The 23,690-nt window shown below is 44.4% G+C and overlaps 1 protein-coding gene across 1 annotated transcript; it reads left to right on the forward strand.

Annotated features, from left to right (window-relative positions):
• Window positions 1-840: 840 nt before the first annotated feature.
• On the forward strand, window positions 841-23,345 carry setd1a (SET domain containing 1A, histone lysine methyltransferase). Its single transcript, XM_046866007.1, is given in 23 exon segments — window positions 841-882; window positions 2,372-2,516; window positions 2,622-2,720; window positions 2,871-3,141; window positions 4,004-4,128; window positions 4,291-4,526; window positions 4,620-6,186; window positions 6,628-6,907; window positions 6,910-7,559; window positions 8,259-8,429; window positions 9,362-9,449; window positions 11,375-11,535; window positions 14,293-14,329; window positions 14,427-14,619; window positions 14,703-14,758; window positions 15,257-15,802; window positions 15,805-16,607; window positions 17,481-17,874; window positions 18,297-18,475; window positions 18,674-18,784; window positions 19,445-19,564; window positions 20,246-20,383; window positions 21,853-23,345. Coding segments are annotated over 22 exon segments (6,537 nt in total). The 5' UTR covers window positions 841-882; window positions 2,372-2,378; the 3' UTR covers window positions 22,027-23,345.
• Window positions 23,346-23,690: the final 345 nt, after the last annotated feature.

The raw sequence follows: 23,690 nt of genomic DNA on the forward strand, positions 1-23,690 counted from the left end.
GAACTTTAGATCTGAAGGTTGTGAGTTCGAATGAGAGCCAAACCAAAATGGGCCCTGAGCAAGGCCCCTGACCCCATAACTGCTCAGGTTTATCACTGCCATGAATGTAAATGAAATGAAATGATGCTGTATGTAAATGTGGATGAAGGCTTTTACAGATAAACAAGAAATATATACAGTCATATACACACGCGTTACTAACATGTTCATATTCACAGCTAGAATTAATATATAATATATTATAATATATATAATTACAGTCTTATTATAATATTTGTCATTATATACTACATATACAAATATTACTGTCACTACTACTACTACTAATAATAATAATAAAAGTGTAAATGTAGTTTATTATTATTATTATATATAATGAATATTTTTTAGTTTGATCTTGCTGTTTAATGTTTAATTAACAAAAAGTTTATTCATTGTGTAACATGACTGTTTATTGGTATTATTAGTAGTGTTGATGTTTCTGATGATGATGATGATGATGATGATGATGATGATGATGATGATGTTGTTGTTGTTGTTGTTGTTGTTGTTGTTGTTGAACTTGACCCAGCCTAACAGTTCGGCTGTTTCACACCCTGATAACGTTTTTTTTCGCGTCCATAACGGCACATTCGCCATTTAATATCCCTTATCTCATTGCGTTCCGCTGCGAATAAAAAAATAACACATATAATTACTGTAAATAATTGGAGTCAGTATTTCTAAATCAGAGTAAATGAAAGTTGTAGTATTTTATCAGTGATATGTGTAGAATGTTTGTGGAAGGCGGTGTTGGTTGTTGGTCTGTGAGGAAAGTGCGGGTGTGAATGAGCAGATGGTGTTGTGAGACAGACTGTAATGGCGGACAGGAGAGGTGTACAGGTTGGTTACGCCATGGCGGCTCTCTGTATTATTCTCTCTGATTTTCACAGCACGGCGTTCGGAGCTGAAGTGTAAAGGCTCGTCTGGGTTCGGGACTCGAACCGGAACAGCAGAGACGCTTTTCCGGGATGTGGGAAGGCGGAAAGGATTTTGAGGGATTCGGGTTTTTTCCCGGCCGAAGGAGCGGAGCGGAGCGTAGGCCTTACCGCTAGCGTGTTAGCCTCGTTAGCTAACCACGCTCACAGCCCGGAATATAACAGGGTTTATTTTTATATAAAATAATATTCACATACAGGCGAAGTTTAATCTGATTTACGTGTTGAAATTGTCCAGACTGACTCTCTCTCTCTCACACACACACACACACACACACACACACACACACTGCTTTAACTCCCCTGTGTACACACACTAGTGTTTTATAGGATGTATTATAATAATAATAATATATACTGGTATTATACAACACTGCTCGTGTGCGTTAAAAAGCAAACTGTCATTAAAGACGCTGTGTAGATTTAATTAATTTGAACTCGAAATCTAAAACAGTATTTTATTTACTTCATAAAGGAACCCGGACTAGCAGTTTAGCGCGTGCAGTGTTGTTAGCATTGTGCTAATGATTCTGACTGACCGCCGGAGTCTGTTATTTATTTACTTTTTCCCACTGAGATTAGTTTATTTTCGTCAGGATTGAGTAGATAATAAGCGGAAAACTAACTTTAAAGAAGTGAAACGAGGGAAATGGAGCGTGTGTGTTTAATCACTGAAACTCTTCTGAGGTAAAGAGAATCATCTCAGAAACCTGAGGGGAGAAAAGCGCTTCTAACAGCACCGATACAACCACATTATCTCCATTTTATTATAAATCATTATCATTCTTTACCTTTTTACACCTTGAACCGAGAAAACAGCGTTAGACTTCATTGTTTCGGCTGATCGGTTAGAAGTTTGGTTAAGATGGTTAGATAGATGGTTGATTAGATGGTTGATTAGATGGTTGGTTGGATGGTTGGTTGGATGGTTGATTAGATGTTCGGTTAACCAAGTTCGAGTGGTGGAGGTGGTGGGTTTATTTGGGATCCTGTGGTTCTGCTATAGAGTTAAGTTTTTATTGACCCTGTGAATGGTGTAAAAGTGTTGATTTTGTTGTGTTTCCTGAGTTTTACTGTATATTGGATGCGATTTGATTTGATGGAAGTAAACTGATATAAACGCTCTTTTTCCTCCCATGAATCATCCTGCACTAGTGTCATGATCGTCCAATTACACGCTCATGTTAGTATTCATGCCCTGCCCCCTTTGGGCGTATCTTATCTACAGTAGCAGTTTGTTATAGTAAGTTTCCTGGTTTTATCCGTGTCTCCACACACACAGATTTAAACACCCAATAAGCTGTAGTGAAATCTTACGTCACATCAGTTTCTGAGACTAATATCAGCTCTTCCTTACTGTGTGTGTGTGTGTGTGTGTGTGTGTGTGTGTGTAGTTATAGCATGGATCCAGACAGCGGGGCGGACACCCAGCGAACTCTCAGCCTGCAATGGAAGAGCTACAAACTCTTACAGGACCCGGCCATCCGCAGGGTCGCTCAGAAAATCTACAGATACGATGGGATTCACTTCAGCGTCCCGGTACGCTCCCCTGTCCCCTTTAAACACCCGGAACTGAGAAGGAGCACGAGTGTGTGAGCCGCCTGTGTGTGTTTAACCTGGTTTACTGTGTTTACTGGTTTTTAGGACTCAGGGTTTCCTCCTGTGGGGGAGTTACGTGACCCTCGACCTCGGAGGATCTGGTCCAGACACACAGAGATGTTGCTTCCTTTGCCCAAATTTAAGGTACTCCCAATTTACACTCAGTTTAATAGATTTATAACTATCAAGCTCCGCCTCCGTAAATCATTACACCAGGATTATTACCATCTATACATTAAAATCTGACTCGGTCTCTAAAAACAATCTGAACTCTTGTGACCTCTGTCCCGCCAGTTGGACGAGTACTACGTGGGTCCCATCCCGCTGAAGGAGGTGACGTTCGCTCGGCTCAACGACAACATCAAAGAGCCCTTTCTTTTGGAGATGTGCACTAAATTCGGGGAGGTGGAGGAAATGGAGATCCTGTTCCACCCAAAGACACGCAAGCACCTGGGTTTGGCTCGCGTTCTCTTCACCAGCACCAGGGGGGCCAAAGACACCGTCAAACACCTGCACAACACCTCCGTCATGGGCAACATCGTCCACGCACAGCTCGACATCAAAGGTACACGCATGTGAGCAGGGTGGGACAGGAAAAAGTCACGCTCCGCTGCGTTAAATAAGCCCGAAACTAAAACTGAGGCTGAACGGTTTAAACTGGAACAAAATGCAAATAATTAGCGAGATTCTGAAAATGAATTGAGGGGTTTTGTCCTCCACACGTCACCGCTTCTGCGTTCTCGCATCTGATTGGTCCCTACAGCAGCCCTGTCCCTGGTTCTGCTGCCAATCACAGGCAGTATTGTTTCTATAGTAACCGCTCGTTTTTTTGGGGTGGTGTTTTAACAATACGCGAAATCTAATTTATCGAGTCTCTCTGTTTTTTTGTTTAACCGATCAGAGCGCCCCCCGCAGCGTTCACGAATTCAGAGCACGGCGTTCCACAGAAGTTGAACCGAGCGAAGAAACGTGTAAATCTAAATACCTCGCACGAAAGAGCGTCTCTGCTGTTTTAAAAAAAATCACAGGGGGCATTACCTGAAAAATCCCCCGAATCCTGACACGTTCACTTTACAGCAGCCTGGTGATTTGTGGTGGTGTTCTTACTCCAACGTTTTAAATATTACACACCCTGTCTTTCAATATATTGTATACGATTGGCTTTTAAATAAAGAGCTAGTACAATAAGACATTTACAAACACATTTTTTAATTATACATTATATTAATGTCTGATTATCGTTATTGAAAATTCCCAGACAATATCAAGATATCGTATCGAGATATTTTTCAATATTGCACACCCCTTAGCTCCTGTCTGGATGTAACAGGATCTAAGAAAATATAACCGTGGTAATCAATCCATTAATCAATTAAACAATGGTCTGATTTAGTAATTCATTTAACTGCTGTATCTCTGCCGTGTAGGTCAGCAGAGGATGAAATATTACGACCTGATCGTTAGTGGATCGTACACACCCCAGACTGTACCCACTGGAGGAAAAGCCCTGAGCGAGAAGTTTCAGCCCCCTGCTCCAGCTCAGCCCGACACTGTGAGTACACACCCTGCTCTCCTCCGCTATGTTCAACCCGTTTTCTTCAAACGCAACCTGCATGATGATGTTTAAGGACCTGCTAGTGATCGATTTGAGATCTTTTGTTTACTTTTGTTTGCTGCTCTGATTAAACCCCTGCTTTCTATCTGTCTCTGTCAGTCGTCAGATATCAGGAGGAAGCTCTCCACAGATCAGGTTCCGGTTCCTCCGCTCGGCAGCACCACCCCGTGCTCCGTGGACACCGGGTTTACGGAACAGCGTCTAGACACGCCTCCGTCCTCCCTCGGGGGACCGTACACCCCCGGCTCGTCGTGCTCCTCGCAAGGGGGCGGGACTCCTTACACGTCACGCTCTGGAACCCCCTTTTCCCAGGATTCGGGGTACTCCGGGGGCAGGTGGGTGCTTTTTGTCTCATCACTTCCCAGACGACAGCATTTCTTTTATTTTTTTTAAGTGCCAAGTTTTTTTTTTGTTGTTGTTTATTTCAGACATGGAGCTTACAGCGGTGGTCCTGTGGGTGGAGGTTTCCCAGCGCAGGACATGCTCCCTTCATCATCCTGCTCTTCTTCCGCCGTGTCGTCTTCGTCCGGGTTCAAGCCTCGCTATTACGATGAGGCTCACGGAGTCCCTCCTCAAGACCCCGCGGCATTCCACCGTGGTCGCCCCGGGTTCCCTCCTCCTCCTCCCCTTCCCTGCTACCCCCCTTATCAAAACGCCGGTGCTGCCGCGATGCACATGCCCCCTCACATGCCTCCATCGGGCTCCCTGTACGAGTCTCCACCGGTGGGCGAACGAGAGCGGGACAGGGATCGGGACAGAGGGCAGCGAGACCGAGACAGGGAGCGAGACCCCGGGCGATACGGAGTGCCTCGGCGCTCCTCTTACCATCACCAACAGGACGTGAACTCCTCCTCAAAGTATTCGCACCACTCTCACCGGGAGGAGAGGGACGGCAGGTCGTACCGCAGGGACGGCTCAGCATCAAGGGAGCACGGGAGGCACCGGAACCACCACCACTCACACAACCACCACGGGCGCCGGAGGGACAGCAGGGACCGGGACAGAGATTTCACGAACAATACGGACCCACGGTACAGGGGCCACAGCAGCTCCAGCCAACGCTCCTCCAACAGCATGTCTCCTCCTCCAGCGTCGTACGGAGGATTCAACACGTCTAAAGAGCCGCCGAGCAACGACACTCCATCCTCGTCTCGCCTCGAGCCGTCTCCCTCCTTCAGGTCAGGAGAGAGAGCAGGTGGAAGTGGGGATAACGATTATCGGTCCCACCACACGCCGTTACATCCCCCGCCTCCTCCTCCACCTCCTCCGCTCCCTCCAGCCTCCGTCATCGCGGCGGCGGTGGCTGAAACTCTGAGCTCCCTAGACTTTGGGCAGGACAGTCCAGTCCGCGAGGATCAATGGAGCAAACCTAAACGCCGCCCCAGCACCCCGCCCCAACCTCCCCGCACCCCTCCACCCACCTCCCCACCCCTCGCATCCATTCCTTCATCATCAACATCTCCATCTTCCACCTCCCTGCCTCACCACCACCCCTCTTCTACAGCCTCTCTTTCTCCGCCCCACGCACAGCGAGACTCCTCCTCTCCAGAGCCGGACTCCACCAATGAGAGCCTCCCGTTTGTTCACCACTGTAGCAGCTTGGACTCGCGCATTGAGATGCTGCTAAAGGAACAAAAATCCAAGTTTTCCTTCCTGGCCTCCGATGACGAGGACGAGGAAAAGAAGGACGATGGAGGCGCGAGGAAGCAGAGAGGGGAAGAGGCCGGAGACCGAGAGATGGGCGGAGGACAGCAGAGGAGAACGGATGGGAGGAACAGAGTGAGAAAACAGACGGCACCACCACCAGCAGCAGGAGCAGGAGGAGCAGATGGAAGGAAAAGCCCTATGGACATGGCCTCCTCTGTCGCCTCCATCTCAGGATTGCTGTCCGAGCCATCGCAGGGGCAGCAGGTTCTCGTAAAGGAGGAGCACACAGCTTCAGACACCAAGGTGACCGGTGCACACACACCACCCACCTTCAACGGAGAACGTCAGGTGAGTCACAGCGAAACACTTCTTTTATCCTGCAGCGCTGCTGAATCATGGATTCTGAATTTAGGGTTGCAAAATTTCAGGAATTTTCAAGACTGGAAACTTTCCATGGGAATAAACTGGGAATTTACTAAATAGCAGGTGAGCCGATAACAGGGAACTTAAATATAGTTTTAAAAAAATGAGGCCACGCCCCCTACATGCACTGTACACTCCATCACATACACATAATTTCTCACTCGATTAGATCTTTCCAGAACTTTGCAAATTTGTCAGACTTGCATCCTACAGCACGGTGTGTTTAAATCCTGTTTACGGTGGTTTAGTTGGTGCACCTGTCTATTTCCCTCCGTCAGTAAATGCTGTGAGAACGTGATGAGTCGTGATGTGTTTGACCTGTTCTTTTTTTTTTTTAATCATCATTATCTCTTTCTCCTCCTCTAGCCATCCCCTCATTCCTCCGGAGAAGACATGGAGATCTCAGACGAAGATGACGGTGAAGGTGGCATCACTACGGTGACGCAGCACCACGCCTCGTCGTCGTCCTCCCCTGTCCCGTCGTCTCAGTCGGCTCTTCCCTCTCAGAGCGCAGACCCCACCTCCGGGTCGCCCCCGGACAGCACTCAGCACTTTGGCGCCTCCATGCCGCTTCCTCACATGCCTTCCTACCCTCCACACCTGCCCCCGCCTCCCCCACCCGGCTTCTCTCTCAGCCCCGCCCCTCCCTTTCGCACATGGAGCTCCATCCGGAGTACCCAATGCCCCCCCACCTTTACGACTACGCCAACTCTGTGGAGCTGATGAGCCAATATGCCGGCACGTCCTTCCAGATGCAGGCACACATGCTCAGCCGTCTGCACCAGATGCGAGAAAAACACACGCCCGGCTCGGACTACCCCACCTCTTACCACATTCACCCTCTGCCCCCTCCACCGCACACACAGCACCCCCACCACCCCTACATGGACCAAGATGGAGCTGCAGGGAACCACTACGACCAGGACCACCGTTACATGCCTCCTCACATGTCTACCTACCCCTATCCAGACCCTCATGCTGCCCAGATTCCCCCTCACCACCCCCACGCCATGCCTCCGCCCCCTCACTCCCCGTGGCCTCCTCACGTCCTACCCCAGCACTACCCCTCCCACTACCCGCCTCCGGCGTACGGCGCCGTGCCGAGCGTCGACGACGAGCAGTACACCATGCCCATGATGGGGCAGAACCCTCACGAGGCAACGGTTCAGCTCGTTCTCTCCGCTCTCATCGACGAGATGAAGAACATCATGCAGAGGGACCTGAACCGCAAGATGGTGGAGAACGTCGCCTTCGGAACCTTCGACGAATGGTGGGAACGTAAAGAGAGGAAGGCCAAGGTGAGACACCAAGAAACTATAATAACCCTAAAACTGAAGATGTAAATCATAGTGAACCCTGGATCTTCATACCTTCTTAGGACTTTTTTCAGATTCACCTTTGGGTTGCGGGGGAATTTCTGGAAACTTTCTATGGGAATTTCATCTGCGGAATTTGGGAAATATTCCAAATTAAAAACGTACCAGGAATTTATGGAAATTTCTTAGACATTTGGGGAAATGTATGTAAACTGCATTTATTTTCTTTAATTCCTACAGAAAATTTCCAGTCTGGAAAATTCCTGGAATTTTTCAACCCCAGATACACCACAATTTAATGACGGGTTTGTCGAACAGGACTCATGTTAATTAGTCTGTGGATGGTATCTGATGTATCTGATGCCGTGCAGCGTCTGAGCCACGTTACTTTAGTCACCGTATTATATTCAGCAGGTTTTGTGGGCGTGGCTAAATGTACGTCTCCTAACCATCAAACGTTCATGAGTCTGAGGATTTACATACTCACTCCTATGCAAACTCACACGTCGGCGCAGTGCATTATGGGTACATGTAATTTGAGCGCCGTTGCTGTGAGGTCTTACCCTTTGTGGATGCTCCTGTTTTTCCTCAGCCCTCTATAAAATCATTTGGTCTTGACTTCCTACATTTAAATGTTTATCCACCTGAGTCGGGTCAATGATCCTTTTATCTGTCTCTCAGCCGTTCCAGACCGCGATGAGGGCCGTGTCTGTGGTGCGGGACGAGGAGAAGAAGGAAGAGAAGATCAGTAGCCGGCCGCGTGAGCCGTTAATGTCTCTGGTAGACTGGGCCAAGAGCGGTGGCATGGAAGGGTTCTCTCTGCGTGGTGCTCTCCGTCTGCCTTCGTTCAAGGTACCTGCGCTATTCTCACCTGAGGTATATAGAGATATATAGAGATATATAATGACACATTCCCTGTATATGCAACCAGATTCTGAGGTGTGTGTGTGTGTGTGTGTGTGTGTGTGTGTGTGTGTGTGTGTGTGTTAGGGGTGTAATAGGGAGGGAGGGGGCGGGGCTCGGGGGTTGTTCAGGATGAAATGCAAAGCATAAACTTGCTGGTCATTTTTAACAACATTTCATTAACATTTTATTAAATATTATTAACATTTATGAACTTAACATTTGAACAGTTTACATTTTGAAAACAATTTTATTTAAAATGTCTGGTTGAGTAATATAAAAAAAGTAATATTTGATAAAGTAAAATAGAATAAATCAAATAAATACAATAAAAATTTTATTATAGTGATTAAATTGTCATCAGTTTAATTGGTGCAAATAAAATTGATCAAATAAAATAAATGGAAAAATGTATTTAAATAGTTTTTGGACCCCATTTGAGAAATACAGATGTGTACATGTGTTCTTTTATTTTTTTACATTTAATATTTAATTGTAATGATATGATCTTAACTGTTATTTATTTCAGCATGTTTTAACATGTTTTTATTTCTTTCTTTCTTCATTTATTCACTCCCTCAACATGTGGAATTGTCAGGATTTGCTTCTTTTAGGAGAACTTCTTGTAGCTGGACTAAAGAACGCTAAAGAATCCATAGTGCTGGCGTCTTCGGTTAGCGGCTAACGCTAGCACTGTGGATTCTTTAGCGTTTGACTAAAGTGACCCTGCGTGAACTCTCGTTTCTTTTTTTTCCTCTGGCATGGTTGTGTATGTTGTGTAATAATAATGCGCTCAGGAGACTAAACAACATGCGTACAATGTGAAACATCACAGCAGTGTCAGAGCCAAGCCCGTGTTCACCAGAACTGTTATTTCACAGGTAAAAAGGAAAGAACCTCAGGAGCTGGCAGAAGATGCGTCACTGAAACGAGTCAGACCTTCGACTCCAGCAGACGAGGAGGATGAAGGTGAAATATTTAGACTTTATATAAAGAGCACAGCAAGACCTTCACGATCATCTGAGCACATATTTCATCACACACATGGTCAGAAGTTATTTATACGCGGTCTGTGTGGTGTGAAAGGATATAAACACACGGGCTGAGTGTGTACCACAGTCTCAGGGTCTTTGTGGATCACATGATGAGGAATTATATTTATTAGATTACATTTATTACTCTGAGTAGAGCAGATGATGCAGTGGAGCATCAGGGCACGAGGGAGGAGGAGGTTTGTTGTCCTTGTTGCAGTAAATGAAGAGAATCTGAGACGCCTGTGTGGCTTTACTTATTCCTCCATGTTGTCAAATGTGTCCCTCTCACTACTCGTCTCGTCCTGTGGTCTGAAGACGTTCAGATGTCGGTGTGTAAAACCACATGACTGTGATGAAACATAAAAAACAGCCTGAAATACACTGCAGGTTTAAAGTAGTTTTAATGTGCAAAAACAGTAAATAATCCAAACCTGTGAAAGTTTTCAGAGCTTCACTTTTCCCACATTTTATCTTACAGCTTTATTGCAAAATGGATTCAATTCAGTTTTTCCCCAAATTCTTCAAACTAAACCCCATAATAACAACGTGAAAGAAGTTTGTGTGAAATCACATGTACATAAGTTTTCACAGCCTTCGCCATGTCACTCAAAAGTGAGTTCAGGTGCCTCCTGTTTCCACTGATCATCACTGAGATGTTTGATTGGAGTCCACCTGTGGTAAATTCAGTTGATTGGACATGATTTGGAAAGACACACACTTGTCTATAGAGGGTCCCTCAGTTACAGTGCATGTCAGAACACAAACCAAGTCATGAGGTCCAAGGAAACGTGTGTAGACCAGATCTGGGGAAGGAGACAAACTTTTCTGCAACACTGAAAGTCCCAATGAGCAGAGTGGCCTCCATCATCCATATATGGAAGAAGTTTAGAACCACCGGGACTCTTCCTGAAGCGGAGAGGCTCGGCCAAACTTAGCGATCAGGAAGGTGACTAAAAAACCGATGGTCACTCTGAAAGATCTCCTGCATTTCTCTATGGCAAGAGGAGAACCTTAAGAGGAGAGTGGCTCTTTCACCCCTTAGTAAAAGCCACAGGACGGCCCACCTGAAGTTTCCCCACATGGCACCTGAAGGACTCTCAGACCATGAGAAACAAAGATTTAATTCTTTAAGCTGAATGCCAAGCGTCATGTCTGGAGGACACCAGGCACTGCTCATCACCGGGCCAATACCATCCCTTTAGTGAAGCATGGTGGTGGCAGCATCATGCTGTGGGGATGTTTTTCAGAAGCAGGAACTGGAAGATCAGTCAGGATCGAGGGAAAGATGAATGCAGCAATGTACAGAGACGTCCTTGATGATAACCTGCTCTGATTCATCTTCTAACAGGACAACGACCTTAAACACACAGCCAAACTGCCCAAAAACAGGTGCCAAGCTTGTAGCATCAAACTCAGATAGACTTGAGGCTGTAATTTGTGCTGAAACTGCTGAAGTATTGAGTGAAAGCTGTGCAAACGAATGTGCACGTGATGTGATTTCATACAAAATAATAATAATCTCTTGAAATAAAGCGAAGTGAAGCTCTGTGAATCTTTCTGCACTTTATCCTGTCCTTATTAGAGCTTCAACAAACTTAATGAGTTACATAGAAATATAAACATTTCTCTTTCTGACTGAAACACTGGTAGAACTGACGCACGGTTTTACCAGTTCAGATCAGTGTGTGGGTGTGGGTGGACGTGTGTGTGGGTGTGGAGGTGGGTGTGGCGGTGGGTGTGGGTGTGGAGGTGTGTGTGTGTGTGTGGGTGGGCGTGGGTGTGGAGGTGGGTGTGTGTCATGTTTGCGCTCTTCATGTTGTGTGTGTGTGTGTGTGTGTGTGTGTGTGTGTGTGTTTTCAGACTCGTACCAGGGTAAAGTGTCGGACAGTGCGAGCCGGCCGGAGGAGACCCGAGCAGCCGAGCGGAATGTGGTACAGAGGAGGAAAAGACCCAAACCACGTAAACCTTACGAGCTGGACAGTGAAGGAGAGGAGACGTCTGATGAGTCGTCTTCTGAAAAGGTGTGTGCACTCCAGACGTCTGTCCAGGATGTTACGAAGCCCCACTTTTAAAGAAGGGGAAAAATAACAAAAAGACACGCGAGACAAACCGGTTTATTAACGACGCAACGACTCACGTGTCAACAGATCCAATGTATCACACAAACTATTGTGAAAAGAAGTGTAGAAAAAGAAGTACGTGGACGTGAATACCATGCAGACGGGGAAAAGCTGTGACAAAGCACCACATTCTCAGACCCCTGGAAAGATCTCTGAATTATACAGTCACACACTAATTCATTCACACCGCATTAAACATTTTACTCAAACATTTACTAAAACTATATAGACTTTCAGATGAAACATTCTGCCACACCCCCACACAAACATCAAACACGTAACACCAGTGAAAGAGCTCCAGTTTCCTTTAATGGTCGAGTAATTTAACTGATGCTGATTAAACTGGGTAGAATAGTAGGATACTGGAGGGACATCTTTAAATAATTTTGTTCAACAGTATTTTTATTTCCTGCTTTTTCACCTCCGCTCTGGAGTGTGTATGATGTAATCCGTCTTACGTACCAGAGCAGATCGTCTGATCAGATGATTTGCAGCACAATTGGCCGATGCCAAATAAATAAAATGCCAAAAATCGGCTCGATTAATCAGTCGACCTCTAGTGAAAACCACTCGATACCACATGACTCTCCTATAGCTTTTAATGCAAAAAACACTCCATGTGAAATAGTAACTTTATTAAACAAAGCAGTAGTAAATCATGAAAATGTCTTAAATGAAGTAAATTGTAATATATTATTTCATAAATATAATTGTATAATTAATTAATTATAGCGCAGCTCACAGTCTCTTGTTTAAAAAAAAAAAAAAGCCTGTGGAGTCAGTGATTCACCTCTAGGGGCCGCTATTGTAATGATAGTGGACTGGAAATTTAGTTTGAAAGCCAACCTTTATCAAATACAGATATAATATAATTAAAATATATAAAAAAAAATTATATATAGAAACGCTTCCATAAGGGGGAAATACCAATTCAATTACAAATCAAACCTGCCCATAAACACGACTTTATCTCCTCTTTACGCTGCTTCTTCTTCTTTCATCTTCTCCCATTAGGGGTCTCCACAGAGGATCATGCGTCTCCATCCCCCCCGTCCTCTAAATCTGCCTCTTTCACACCATCTACCTGCATGTCTTCCCTCACCACATCCATAAACCTCCTCCTTGCTCTTCCTCTTTTCCTCCTTCCTAGTGTCTCCATCCTCAGCATTCTTTTACTGATATACCCCATGTTCCTCCTCTGCACATGTCCAAACCATCTCAATCTCACCTCCCTCACCTTGTCTCCAAAACGTCCTACATGCGCTGTCCCTCTAATAAACTCATTTCTAATCCTGTCCATCGTCATCACTCCCAACGAACATCTCAACATCTTCAGCTCTGCTACCTCCAGCTCCACCTCCTGTCTTTTACTCAATGCCACTGTCTCTAATCCATACAACATCTCAGGTCTCACCACAGTCCTATAAACTTTCCCTTTCACTCTCACAGATACTCTTCTATCACAAATCACTCCTGCTATCACTCTTCTCCACCCACTCCACCCTGCCTGCACTCTTTTCTTTACTTCTCTAACACACTCTCCATTACTCTGCACTGTTGACCCCAGGTCCACCTTCTCCACCTCTTCTCCTGCAACCACACCCTCCACTGCCCTCCCTCTCATTCACACACATGTACTCTGTCTTACTCCTACTGACTTTCATTCCCCTTCTCTCCAGCGTATCTCCACCTCTCCAGGATCTTCTCCACCTGCTGATCACCCCTACACCATTTCTCTTTCCATCCACACCATGATAGAACAGTTTAAACACCTCCAATGTTCCTGCTCTTTCTCCCTTTCCACACAACATCTCTACCTTTCTCCTCTCCATCATATCAGCTCCCTCTCTCCCTTTACCCGTCATAGTACCACCATCTGCCCTTCCACATTCCTCTCCCCAAAACCATACCTACCATCACCTCCTCATCACCTCTGTTCCCTTCACCTACATGCCCATTAAAGTCTGCCCCAATCACCAATCTTTCATTCCTAGGTTCGCCTTCTACCACTTCATCTCACTCACTCCAGAATGTATCTCCTCTTTGGAGGAGAAAAAAAAAAAGGAAGGAGTGAGAGAGCAAATAAAGGGACAATACACACACAAACTCCGACCTACCTGCTTAACACCATCGTAACTAGTCTTCAGAGAGTTGCGATTAGCGAGTAGCTCTTTCCCCTGGAGGACCTCCAAAAACTAGAAGCTAAAATAAGCAATAAAAACTGTAAACCATAATCAGAACTGCATTAGTAAGATCTTTTATATAATAATCCCAGAGGTGTCAAGTGTCCTGCAAAGAGCCCTGACCTTCTTATATTCTAATCTTCACACCAACACTTTATGGAAATCTCTTTGTACATAGGGGCATCATGAACTGTTGTGGATTCTTAAGGAAATGTTATTGTTCTCGCACACAGATGTTCCACACATCTGTGCGTTTGTGGAAGAACAGAATATGGGTCTGACAGTCAGGGGTGTACATACTTTTGGGCAAATAGTGATAATGAAATGAAACGTGTCTCTTCGGTGTCATTATGTGGAGTGAGCAGTAGGTGGCAGCATTGCTCTTTATGATGAAAGCTCAGGTGGTTTGTTTCTTTAGAAATGTGATCTGGATTTTGTATAGAAATATGAAGAATGTTGTGTTTTCTGTGTTCAGGAGGAAGATGAAGACAGCGAGAAGGACGGGTCTGAGGGTGAGCAGCGTGTTCCAGTTTCACTTCTGCCCAAATAATGATCGGTTTTATTGAACTGTTCAGAGTAAACACCTGCTGGTGTGTTTTCCGTCCCCAGATGAAGCCCTCAGCGCAGACAGTGATGACGAGAGTCTCTCCTCTTCATCTGGAAGCTTGTCCTCGTCCTCTTCCTCATCATCTTCATCTTCAGACGAGGACGATGAAGAGGAGCCGGAGCGAGCGGATGAAAGCGAGGCCCTGGACACGATGGACGAGTCGACGATGGACAGCGTTGCCATGGCGAAGGACAAGTGCGTAGAGTTAAACGTAAAACCATCAGAGAAAACGTCTTTCAGTTATTTCACGTTTTTTATTTTTCTGTTTTACGTCACAGGGAGAAGACGAGGGTCGGAGAGTCGCCTGCTGTGGCTGCTACAGAGGTCAAAGAAGGTCAGAGGCGAACTTTTAGAAAAAAATTAATACAATTGAAAACGTGACATTTCTAATAATTTCTAATCAACAATAAGTTTCTTTGATCTTTGTCATTTTCATGTTATTATTTTATTATTTAAAAAAATGTAAAAAGTATAAAACATTATGGAGATACATTTAAATAATAAAAAGAAAAGAATAAATAATATAAATATATTAAATAATAAATGATGCTAAATTTTTATTAAATAACTAATTAATTAAATCTTTATAGCAATATTTATTTTAATCTTTTTAATTTGTTTATTTTTTTTTATTAATAATAAAAAAGACCCACAAAACAAATGAAAGATTTATTTATTGTGATTTCTGTTATATAATAATTAATTGTACTGATATAAAAATAAAACATTCTGTGATTCTTTAATAGGATTAAATGAGAATTTCCACTTTTTTAGTTTTGTGTATATTTATTTGTTTGTTTGTTTTTGTTTGTTTGTTTATTTATTTGTTTAGAGGACCGGGTTGCCCCTGTTGTATCTGCAGATCACCGGCCTCCATCTCCTCCTGGTCCTCGGCCGTCCTCCCCCATCCTGCCTCCTCTGAAGAAGCGCCGCAAGACCGTGTCCTTCACCACGGAGGAGAGCGAAACCAAACCCTCCATCCACGTCCCCTCTGCACCTCTCTCTCCCTCCCCTGCCTCCGCCCCTTCTCCATCCCTCCTTCTCTCTCCAGTCAAATCCCAACCTCCGGATCAGCTCATTTCATCTTCGCCCACCACTGTCACCCCCACCTCCACCTCCAAACCTGCCCCCATGCTCCGCCCGTTCGCTTCACGCCCAACCAAGCCAATGCCCCCTGCAGCCTCGCCCACCTCTGTTCTCACAGTCCCGCCCACCTCTGTTCTCACAGTCCCTCCTCCTGTGCGCTCTCTGCGTCCAGAGGAACCCCGAAAACGTTCTCCGTCCCCACAGACAACCCCGGCCAAATCTCCTTCCAGACGTGGCAAAGAGTCTCCCAGAACCCCTCCCACTCCTGTTTGTCTCACAGTCCAGAACCTTCCCTGGACCACGCCTCTCTGGTCCGTGTGGCCTACGAGGATCCCGCCCCTCTCCCACCTACGCCCAATCAGAAAGGGCGTCCACGCGGCAGACCTCGAATTGCCAACATAGCTGCTTTCTCCACGCCGTTGCTCCTGGAGGAGGATGAGTATGATGACGTAGATGAAGAGGAGCTTCTGGAGCAGAGAATGAAGCTCAGGGAGCAGCTCGGAGTGTCCAGTTTGCTGCAGCTAGCGTCCACGCCCGACCTCTCCGTGCTGGCCCACGTGGCTGCCGAGATGGACGAAGACGTGGACTCTGAAGAGACGGAGACATCGGACGAAGCTGAAGAGCACAAACTCGTGGGGGAAGAAGAAACCCGTCTCGTCTCGTTAGACCTGGGTGGAATGTTCGTCCTCCAGGAGCACAACTACTTTAAATCCACGCCTTTCCTCGTCACTCCTCTTTCTCCTGCGTCCTCTGCTGGGCAAAAGAGGACGAAACAGGACGCCGCACTGATGCTCCCTACAGACTTCCATCAGCACTGCGTCCAGGAGGCTCCCGAGGAGGTCATCGGGGAATCTCAGGCAGAAACGCCCGAGTCCTGCGGCGTGGGGCTCGTCGGGGACGAGCCCGGAGATTCGGCAGACGTGCAGGTGCTCAGCCCCGTCTCCAAACGCAGAGGCACCTTCAAGAAGGAGGAATCCCTGGAGAAAGGGAAGAGTAAAAAGAGGACTCGGAAAGACAAGGAGAACGTGGAGGTGCTGCCAGCATCTAAAAAACAGAAGCAGGACCACAGCAAAAAGCAGAGGAAAGGGAAGTTAGAGGTTTGTACAGTTTAAACTTATTTTTTCTTTGGGAGAAATCGTTCTTTCACTTCATTCTCAAGTCTCAATATTATTATTATTATTATTATTATTTTAAAGAGTACAGTAGTGCTTTAGTTGTGACGTTTTACTGTAAATAAAACAGAACTTCATTACAAAAATGTAAAATAAAAAATATTAAAATAAATGTAATATCAGTCGTTATAAACATGAACTGTGTGTATTTGGTGAAATAATAACACTCTAATGTATAAGTTAATAAATGCTTTAGTAGTAAGAGTAGATAGAACTTTGTCATTGCACAGTGCAGGTACACAGCAACAAAATGCAGTTCAGCATCTACCAGAAGTGCAAATAGTAACAATTGTGCAAATGGACGATGGGAATTTAGTGGATACTGAAACAGATATGAGGCCAATTTAATGTGTAAATGAGATGCGTCCGGAAAATTTGTGAAACAAAATTTATGCAGAATATCTGGAACTTGGGGTTGCCCGATATTGGATTGTATTAATCAAACAATTTAAAATGAATAATACAGAACAAACGAACATAACACGCTTTATTACAAAAATGTCAAATAAAAAATAAATCATTAAAGATTTGCCAAAGGAAATGAATATTTGGTAATAATGAATATAGCGCTCTCTGTGCAGCGCACACTCGTGTAATAACAAACAGCACGTGCCGTCAGTGATTCGCCTCTAGAGGCCGCTCTCGTTATGACGGCGACCCGGAAGCTGGAAAAACACTGGAACCATTGGCAAAAATCCACACGGATTGTTTTTCCAGCTTCCAGGTAGTCAAACAATAAATTAATTGGTCAACCTCTAATTATCCGTCTAAAATTGTTTGATTTGTGTCTGATTTAAGGACCTGGTCCAGGAGGAGGACGTAGATGTGGAGCAGCTGGAGACGGCTGATCTTTCCAGCTCCACCTCCGATTCGGTGGACTCTGACTTCGGTCTGGACGAGCAGATAGGGTTCGAACGTGACGAGGTGAGGAAGAGCGAGCGTCTCTTCCTGCAGGAAGCCGGAGTCACGCCATCCACGCAGAGGAAGTCCAGTTTGGTTCCGCCTCCTCTCGTTGCTCAGCTACTCTATAAGCATCGCAGCGAGTTCGAACAGATGACCATCCTGTATGACATCTGGAACACCGGGCTGGACCAGGAGGACATGCGTCTTCTGAAGGTCACGTACGAGAAGCTGCTGCAGGATGACCACAATTTGGACTGGCTCAATGACACGCACTGGGTTCCTCACACCAATATCCTTCTGATATGCTTTCATTAGGAGCCCTCTCATGTCTTTATTTATATATATATATATATATATATATATATATATATATATATATATATATATATATATATATATATATATAGTCTTTTGTCTTTTTAATAAATAGATAAAAGCTCTGAGGTTCCGGGTTGTGTGAGAGCAATACCGCCCCCTAGTGGCAGCAGATGTGGGGCGTTTATTCAGAACGTTCTTATAGACTTGTTTCAGATTTTACACTTTAATTATTCAGATATTCAGATAAACTTCTACATCCTGTCCACTCATAATCATCATAGCTACAGCATGACCAAACGTTATTATTATTATTATAAAAGCATCTGGTTTAGTCACAGTCATTATTCAGTGCTGATGTGTTTGTAAGTTGTGACCCTTGACCCCCGTCTGCACTCACTAACATCCCGAACCCGCGGCGTAAGAAGAAGGCGCCGGGCGGGCAGCTGAGGCAGCACGTAACGGGATGCGCCCGCAGCGAGGGTTACTACGCCATCAGCCGCAAAGAGAAGGACGTGTACTTGGACCTGGACCTCCCCGAGGCCTTGCAGGAAGCCATGGACTACGACGTGGCGGTACGAGTTCTCACACACCTGTGTTCCTTTTTTTTACCTCTAAAATATGCTGCAATGTTTTGAAGTCCAAACATTTTATACATTAAGAATATTGCAGGATTTTATCTTTATTTTCAAGGTTTTTCAAGGTATTTTCAGGTTTGTTCTGACTCTCTCTCTCTCTCTCTCTCTCTCTCTCTCTCTCTCTCTCTCTCTCAGGGTTCGAACCGTGTGCTGTCGGAGAGACGTTCGGAGCAGAGGCGTCTCCTCAGTGCCATCGGAACCCCTGCTGTCATGGACTCCGACCTTCTCAAACTCAACCAGCTTAAGGTGACGCCTCGCTCCATGGCCTTCAGACTGCCTTATCTCTCTCACACACACTCACACACACACACTGCTCTGATTATGGAGTGTCTGCTGACCTTGTCATGACTGAGTTTAAACAAACTCCAACCCTCCTTCTAATCATGTATTTTGTTTCTAAATACTTTAAGTTCAGAGGTCAGTTTAAATTTAAAGCGTCAGTCTGTATGTTTTATACTGTTTTAAATCCTCTATTATGTGTATAATTATACGATTGTTAACTGTGGATTGTTTCTGGTCCTCTCTCTGTATCACCTCCATCACTTTTGTCCATAAATGTAACGTCGGGGATCCGCAGTTTAAACCCAAGGGTGTGTTTCTGGGTGTGTGTGTGTAGATTTGTCAATGATTTGCATAACAGGGGCTGTTAACGTTACACATCGCCACTTTAATCGATAACAAAAGACATTTGTGTTTTTAGTAACATTCAAAGTTCAAGGAGATTAATCTTTGATCCTGTTTTCCAGCTGAGCTTCTGAAGATCTTTGTGATGTGGAAATACCTCATGTTATCTCACTAGACTTTATTCTGTCAAAATAATCACCACGATAATCTTCTTCATCACATCTTGAAACCAGTGAACATCTGGACACTCTGATAATAAATGATACGGGTTTTTGTCTGCAGTTCCGCAAGAAGAAACTGCGCTTCGGACGCAGCCGCATCCACGAGTGGGGTCTGTTCGCCATGGAGCCCATCGCCGCAGACGAGATGGTCATCGAGTACGTGGGCCAGAACATCAGACAGGTAAATCCACAGCTTCAGTTCTCTCCTGTGATGGTCACATGACCCCGCCCACGTAATTAAACCGCACGGGGTAATGTCTTCTTCATCGCCCATGAAGATCCATCAAGTTTAGGGTTGTCAAATTCCAGTAATTTTCAAGACTGTCAACTTTCCCTGGGAATTAACGGGAATTAATAGGAATAAACCAGGAATTTACAATAACAGGGTTACTGAGGCCACGCCCCCTACTGTACGCTCCTCCATCACATACACATCATTTCTTCATTTCATGTTGTGTGTAAACTATTAAATCAAAAGTGTAATTTCTTATAAATTCCTGGTGTTTTCAAGTTCACATAGAAAGTTTCTGGAAATTACCTGGGAATGTTCTACCACTGTGCAACTGTACTAGCACACATCCTTGTGGCGTAATGTATCTCCACAAAAATCTAGTAGAACATCTTCCCAGAAGAGTGGAGGTTATTATAACAGCACATGGAGAGTAAATGTGGAATGAGATCACTAGGTCACTACGTTAAACGAATCATGAAATGCTCAAACGTTTGTTTGTGTATAGACTAAATATCTAATTATATAAGTATGTTTTGGTTAATGAGCATTCAGACGAGTTCCACGTTCCCTCAGATTGCTGTGGAAGATCTGGGTGGTTCTGATCCGTGTGTGTGATGTGATGTGTTTCAGATGGTGGCTGATAATCGGGAGAAGCACTACGCTCAGGAAGGCATCGGGAGCAGCTACCTGTTCCGTGTCGACCACGACACCATCATCGACGCCACCAAGTGTGGGAACCTGGCTCGCTTTATCAACCACTGCTGCACTGTGAGAACACACACACACACACACACACACACACACACACACACACACACACACACACAGCTCTGTTCAGTACTTTATTTATCTATGCTTTTACGCCATCACCTTCAAAATAGTCCCCTTGCACAGCAATAGAGCGCCCCCCAGTGTTCCTTGGAGAAACTCACGTGTGAGGAACTCGGTGGCAGGATGCGCACGTGATCAGAACAGCACCGGTCGCACGGCTCCTGATGTACACAGGATGATGTCTTTTGCACACTGATTTATGGGGGTCGGTGCTCCCTGTGACTGTGTGTGCAGCCTCGTGCTGCCATCTGTTGGCGTGTTAGAAAACCAGTCTCAACTTTTAGATTCCACCTCATATAGATGCAGAACAGTGTTTGGCAATTTTCAGAAAACGGTTCAGAATAAATACACACACACACACACACACACACACACACACACACACACACACACACACACACACACACATTGGTTTTCACTTCAAACATTTGAGCTTCAACACACCCAACAGTACAGAGGTGTTATTTTTAGTTCACAATTTGTCATGTTCCGGTCACATGATGCGAACTCTGCTGAGTGTACAGAAGCGGAGAGGGTGTGTGTGTGTGTGTGTGTGTGTGTGTGTGTGTGTGTGTGTGTGTGTGTGTGTGTGTGTAGGCTGCATTGAAGTCATATATTAAGCAGCAATTTGCAGCTTGGATTGATGTCATTCAGAAACTCTGAGACTCTGAAAGCCACAGACTCGTCCATGTTAATATGAAGTTATTAGAGGTAGAGAGAGAGAAGATCTCTGATAATTATGAAGCTCTTGGAGAACCCCTGCTGCTGTTTATTTTGAACATTTCATTTCGGGGCACAAAAAAAACCTGGATAATTGACCACACCTGCTTTTATTCACTTATTTCTATTTGTATTTATTGAGTACATATAAGTCGGATTCTCCTTCATCGTGCCCCAAACATTTGCTCTGATTTATGAAGGTCGGTGCTCCCTGTGACTATGCGTGCAGCCTTGTGCTGCCATCTGTTGGCACGTTGCAGAACTGGACTTAAAGCTTTTTAATAATACCGCCTCGTACCATGTAAATGTCAGGTCGTACCGCTCCCAGTGGACTGAGGTGAAGATTTGAAATCTGAACAAACGTGCTCATGGTTTAATCTGTAATTACTGCTACTGTTACAAACACTCGAGTTTCTGTTACGTTTCTTATAGAAACCCGGTGTAGTGCCACATAACGTGATTCTTAATTCATTTATTATTAATCAATTTAATTCTATTTAATTACATTATAATTATGATTAAAGTTAAGCACGCTACCTGTATTAGCATTAGCCGGCTAATGCTACGTTCCTTGACGTCAGTAGCTAAACATGTTAGCTAGCAAAAAGGTTTAGCATTTATACAGTGCACTTATTAAAGCAGCAAAAATCATTCTCTAACTTTTCTTCGTTCATTCCTTCTCTCAGCCGAACTGCTACGCGAAGGTGATCACCATCGAGTCCCAGAAGAAGATCGTCATTTACTCCAAGCAGTCGATCGCCGTGAACGAGGAGATCACGTACGACTACAAGTTCCCCATCGAGGAGAACAAGATCCCATGTCTGTGTGGGACGGAGAACTGCAGAGGAACGCTCAACTGAAAACCACGCCCCTTTCACTCTTTCAGCCCTATCACCTCCACAACCGCAGGACGGACACACGCATGGCATTCTGGGTAACGTAACAGGACGAGACGTTTGTCTCCATGGCGACACCGTCGTCCCCCACGCCATTTTCCCGGATCGAGTCACAAAAGGTCTGATTGGTTGTATGTAAATTTCTTTTTTTTTTTTTTTCTTCCCCCCAGCAAGGGTCTGATTTTTGGTGTCAAAATTCGCTTTTCTTCTGACCTGTGCAAAAGTAATGGCACCTATAAATATTGCGCTTCTTTTTTTTTTTTTTTCAGTGAACGACTCTAGAAAGCATTATTATTATTATTATTATTATTATTATTATTATTATTAATAAAGGGAAGGTTTCTGTCGCTAGAACACAAGGCTCCTCTGCTCACACAGCTCCTGTAGTTAGCATTTAACTCAACAGGTTGCAACTGATCCCCTCGTTAATTAACCACGCTAATCAGCGTAATTAGCTATGGTTAGCTGTAATTACATCACTTTTAACTAGTTGTTTTTTATCTTAATAAACTCCCCTTGTTGTAACTAATAATTATCATAAATTCTGCTGTTTATACAAATTGGTTCGGTTGCAGAATTTATCATTAACATTAATTACAAATCTCTTTTTTTATTACTGATGCAAACGTGTAAATATTTGAAGTTCACTAGAATGGCAGTTTACTGAAGTCTGGGGTTGTGAAGAAAATAAAATACAGCAAAATAATAATAATAATAATAATAATAATAATAATAATAATAATGATGAAGGGTTTCTGGATTTTTTTTTTTATTTTCATGATTTATCACATTTCAAACCTTTTTTATGCCTCTTCGGTCCTTCAGGTTTAAGCTCCGCCCACTTTAGTTTTTTTTTTTTTCCCTTTTCCCCACAACGAAGCGCTCAGCGACTCTCCAAGAGGACGCCATGTGACGTGTGTGTGTGTGTGTGTGTGTGTGTGTGTGTGTGTGTGTATATATATAAATAATATCAGTACAGACTCGTGCATCGAAACAGAACAAAAAAACTCCAGAATAAACTGTAAATATTGTAGAGGTGTTTGTTTCTCGTAGAAACGCACTGCTCCGCTCTGTAAATATGTTCTACCTTTTTCCTACTTTTTTCCTTCCCTCCATCGCCGGAAACAACTGTACATACACCGATCATTCACTTCTCTTAATTGTTTTTTTTTTGTTTGTTTGTTTTTTTTATTTGATGTATTTTAATATTATTTGCAATATTTCTCTTGTATTAATGCGTTGGATTCTTTATTAATGGTGCATTAAAATATTTTTTAGAAAAATTGGAAAACAAACAAGTCATGTTTTTCTTTATTTCTTTTCCTGTTTGATTGAAAACTTTTTGTAAATGAAATGTTTTCTGGTCAGTTTGAAGCGTAAAGGGAGAGAGGGAGCTGATATGATGGAGAGGAGAAAGGTAGAGATGTTGTGTGGAAAGGGAGAAAGAACAGGAACATTGGAGGTGTTTAAACTGTTCTATCATGGTGTGGATGGAAAGAGAAATGGTGTAGGGGTGATCAGCAGGTGGAGAAGATCCTGGAGAGGTGGAGGTACACGCTGGAGAGAAGAGGAATGAAAGTCAGTAGGAGTAAGACAGAGTACATGTGTGTGAATGAGAGGGAGGGCAG

This window comes from Silurus meridionalis, chromosome 14 (genome assembly GCF_014805685.1).
Source record: "Silurus meridionalis isolate SWU-2019-XX chromosome 14, ASM1480568v1, whole genome shotgun sequence".
Taxonomy (NCBI): domain Eukaryota; kingdom Metazoa; phylum Chordata; class Actinopteri; order Siluriformes; family Siluridae; genus Silurus; species Silurus meridionalis.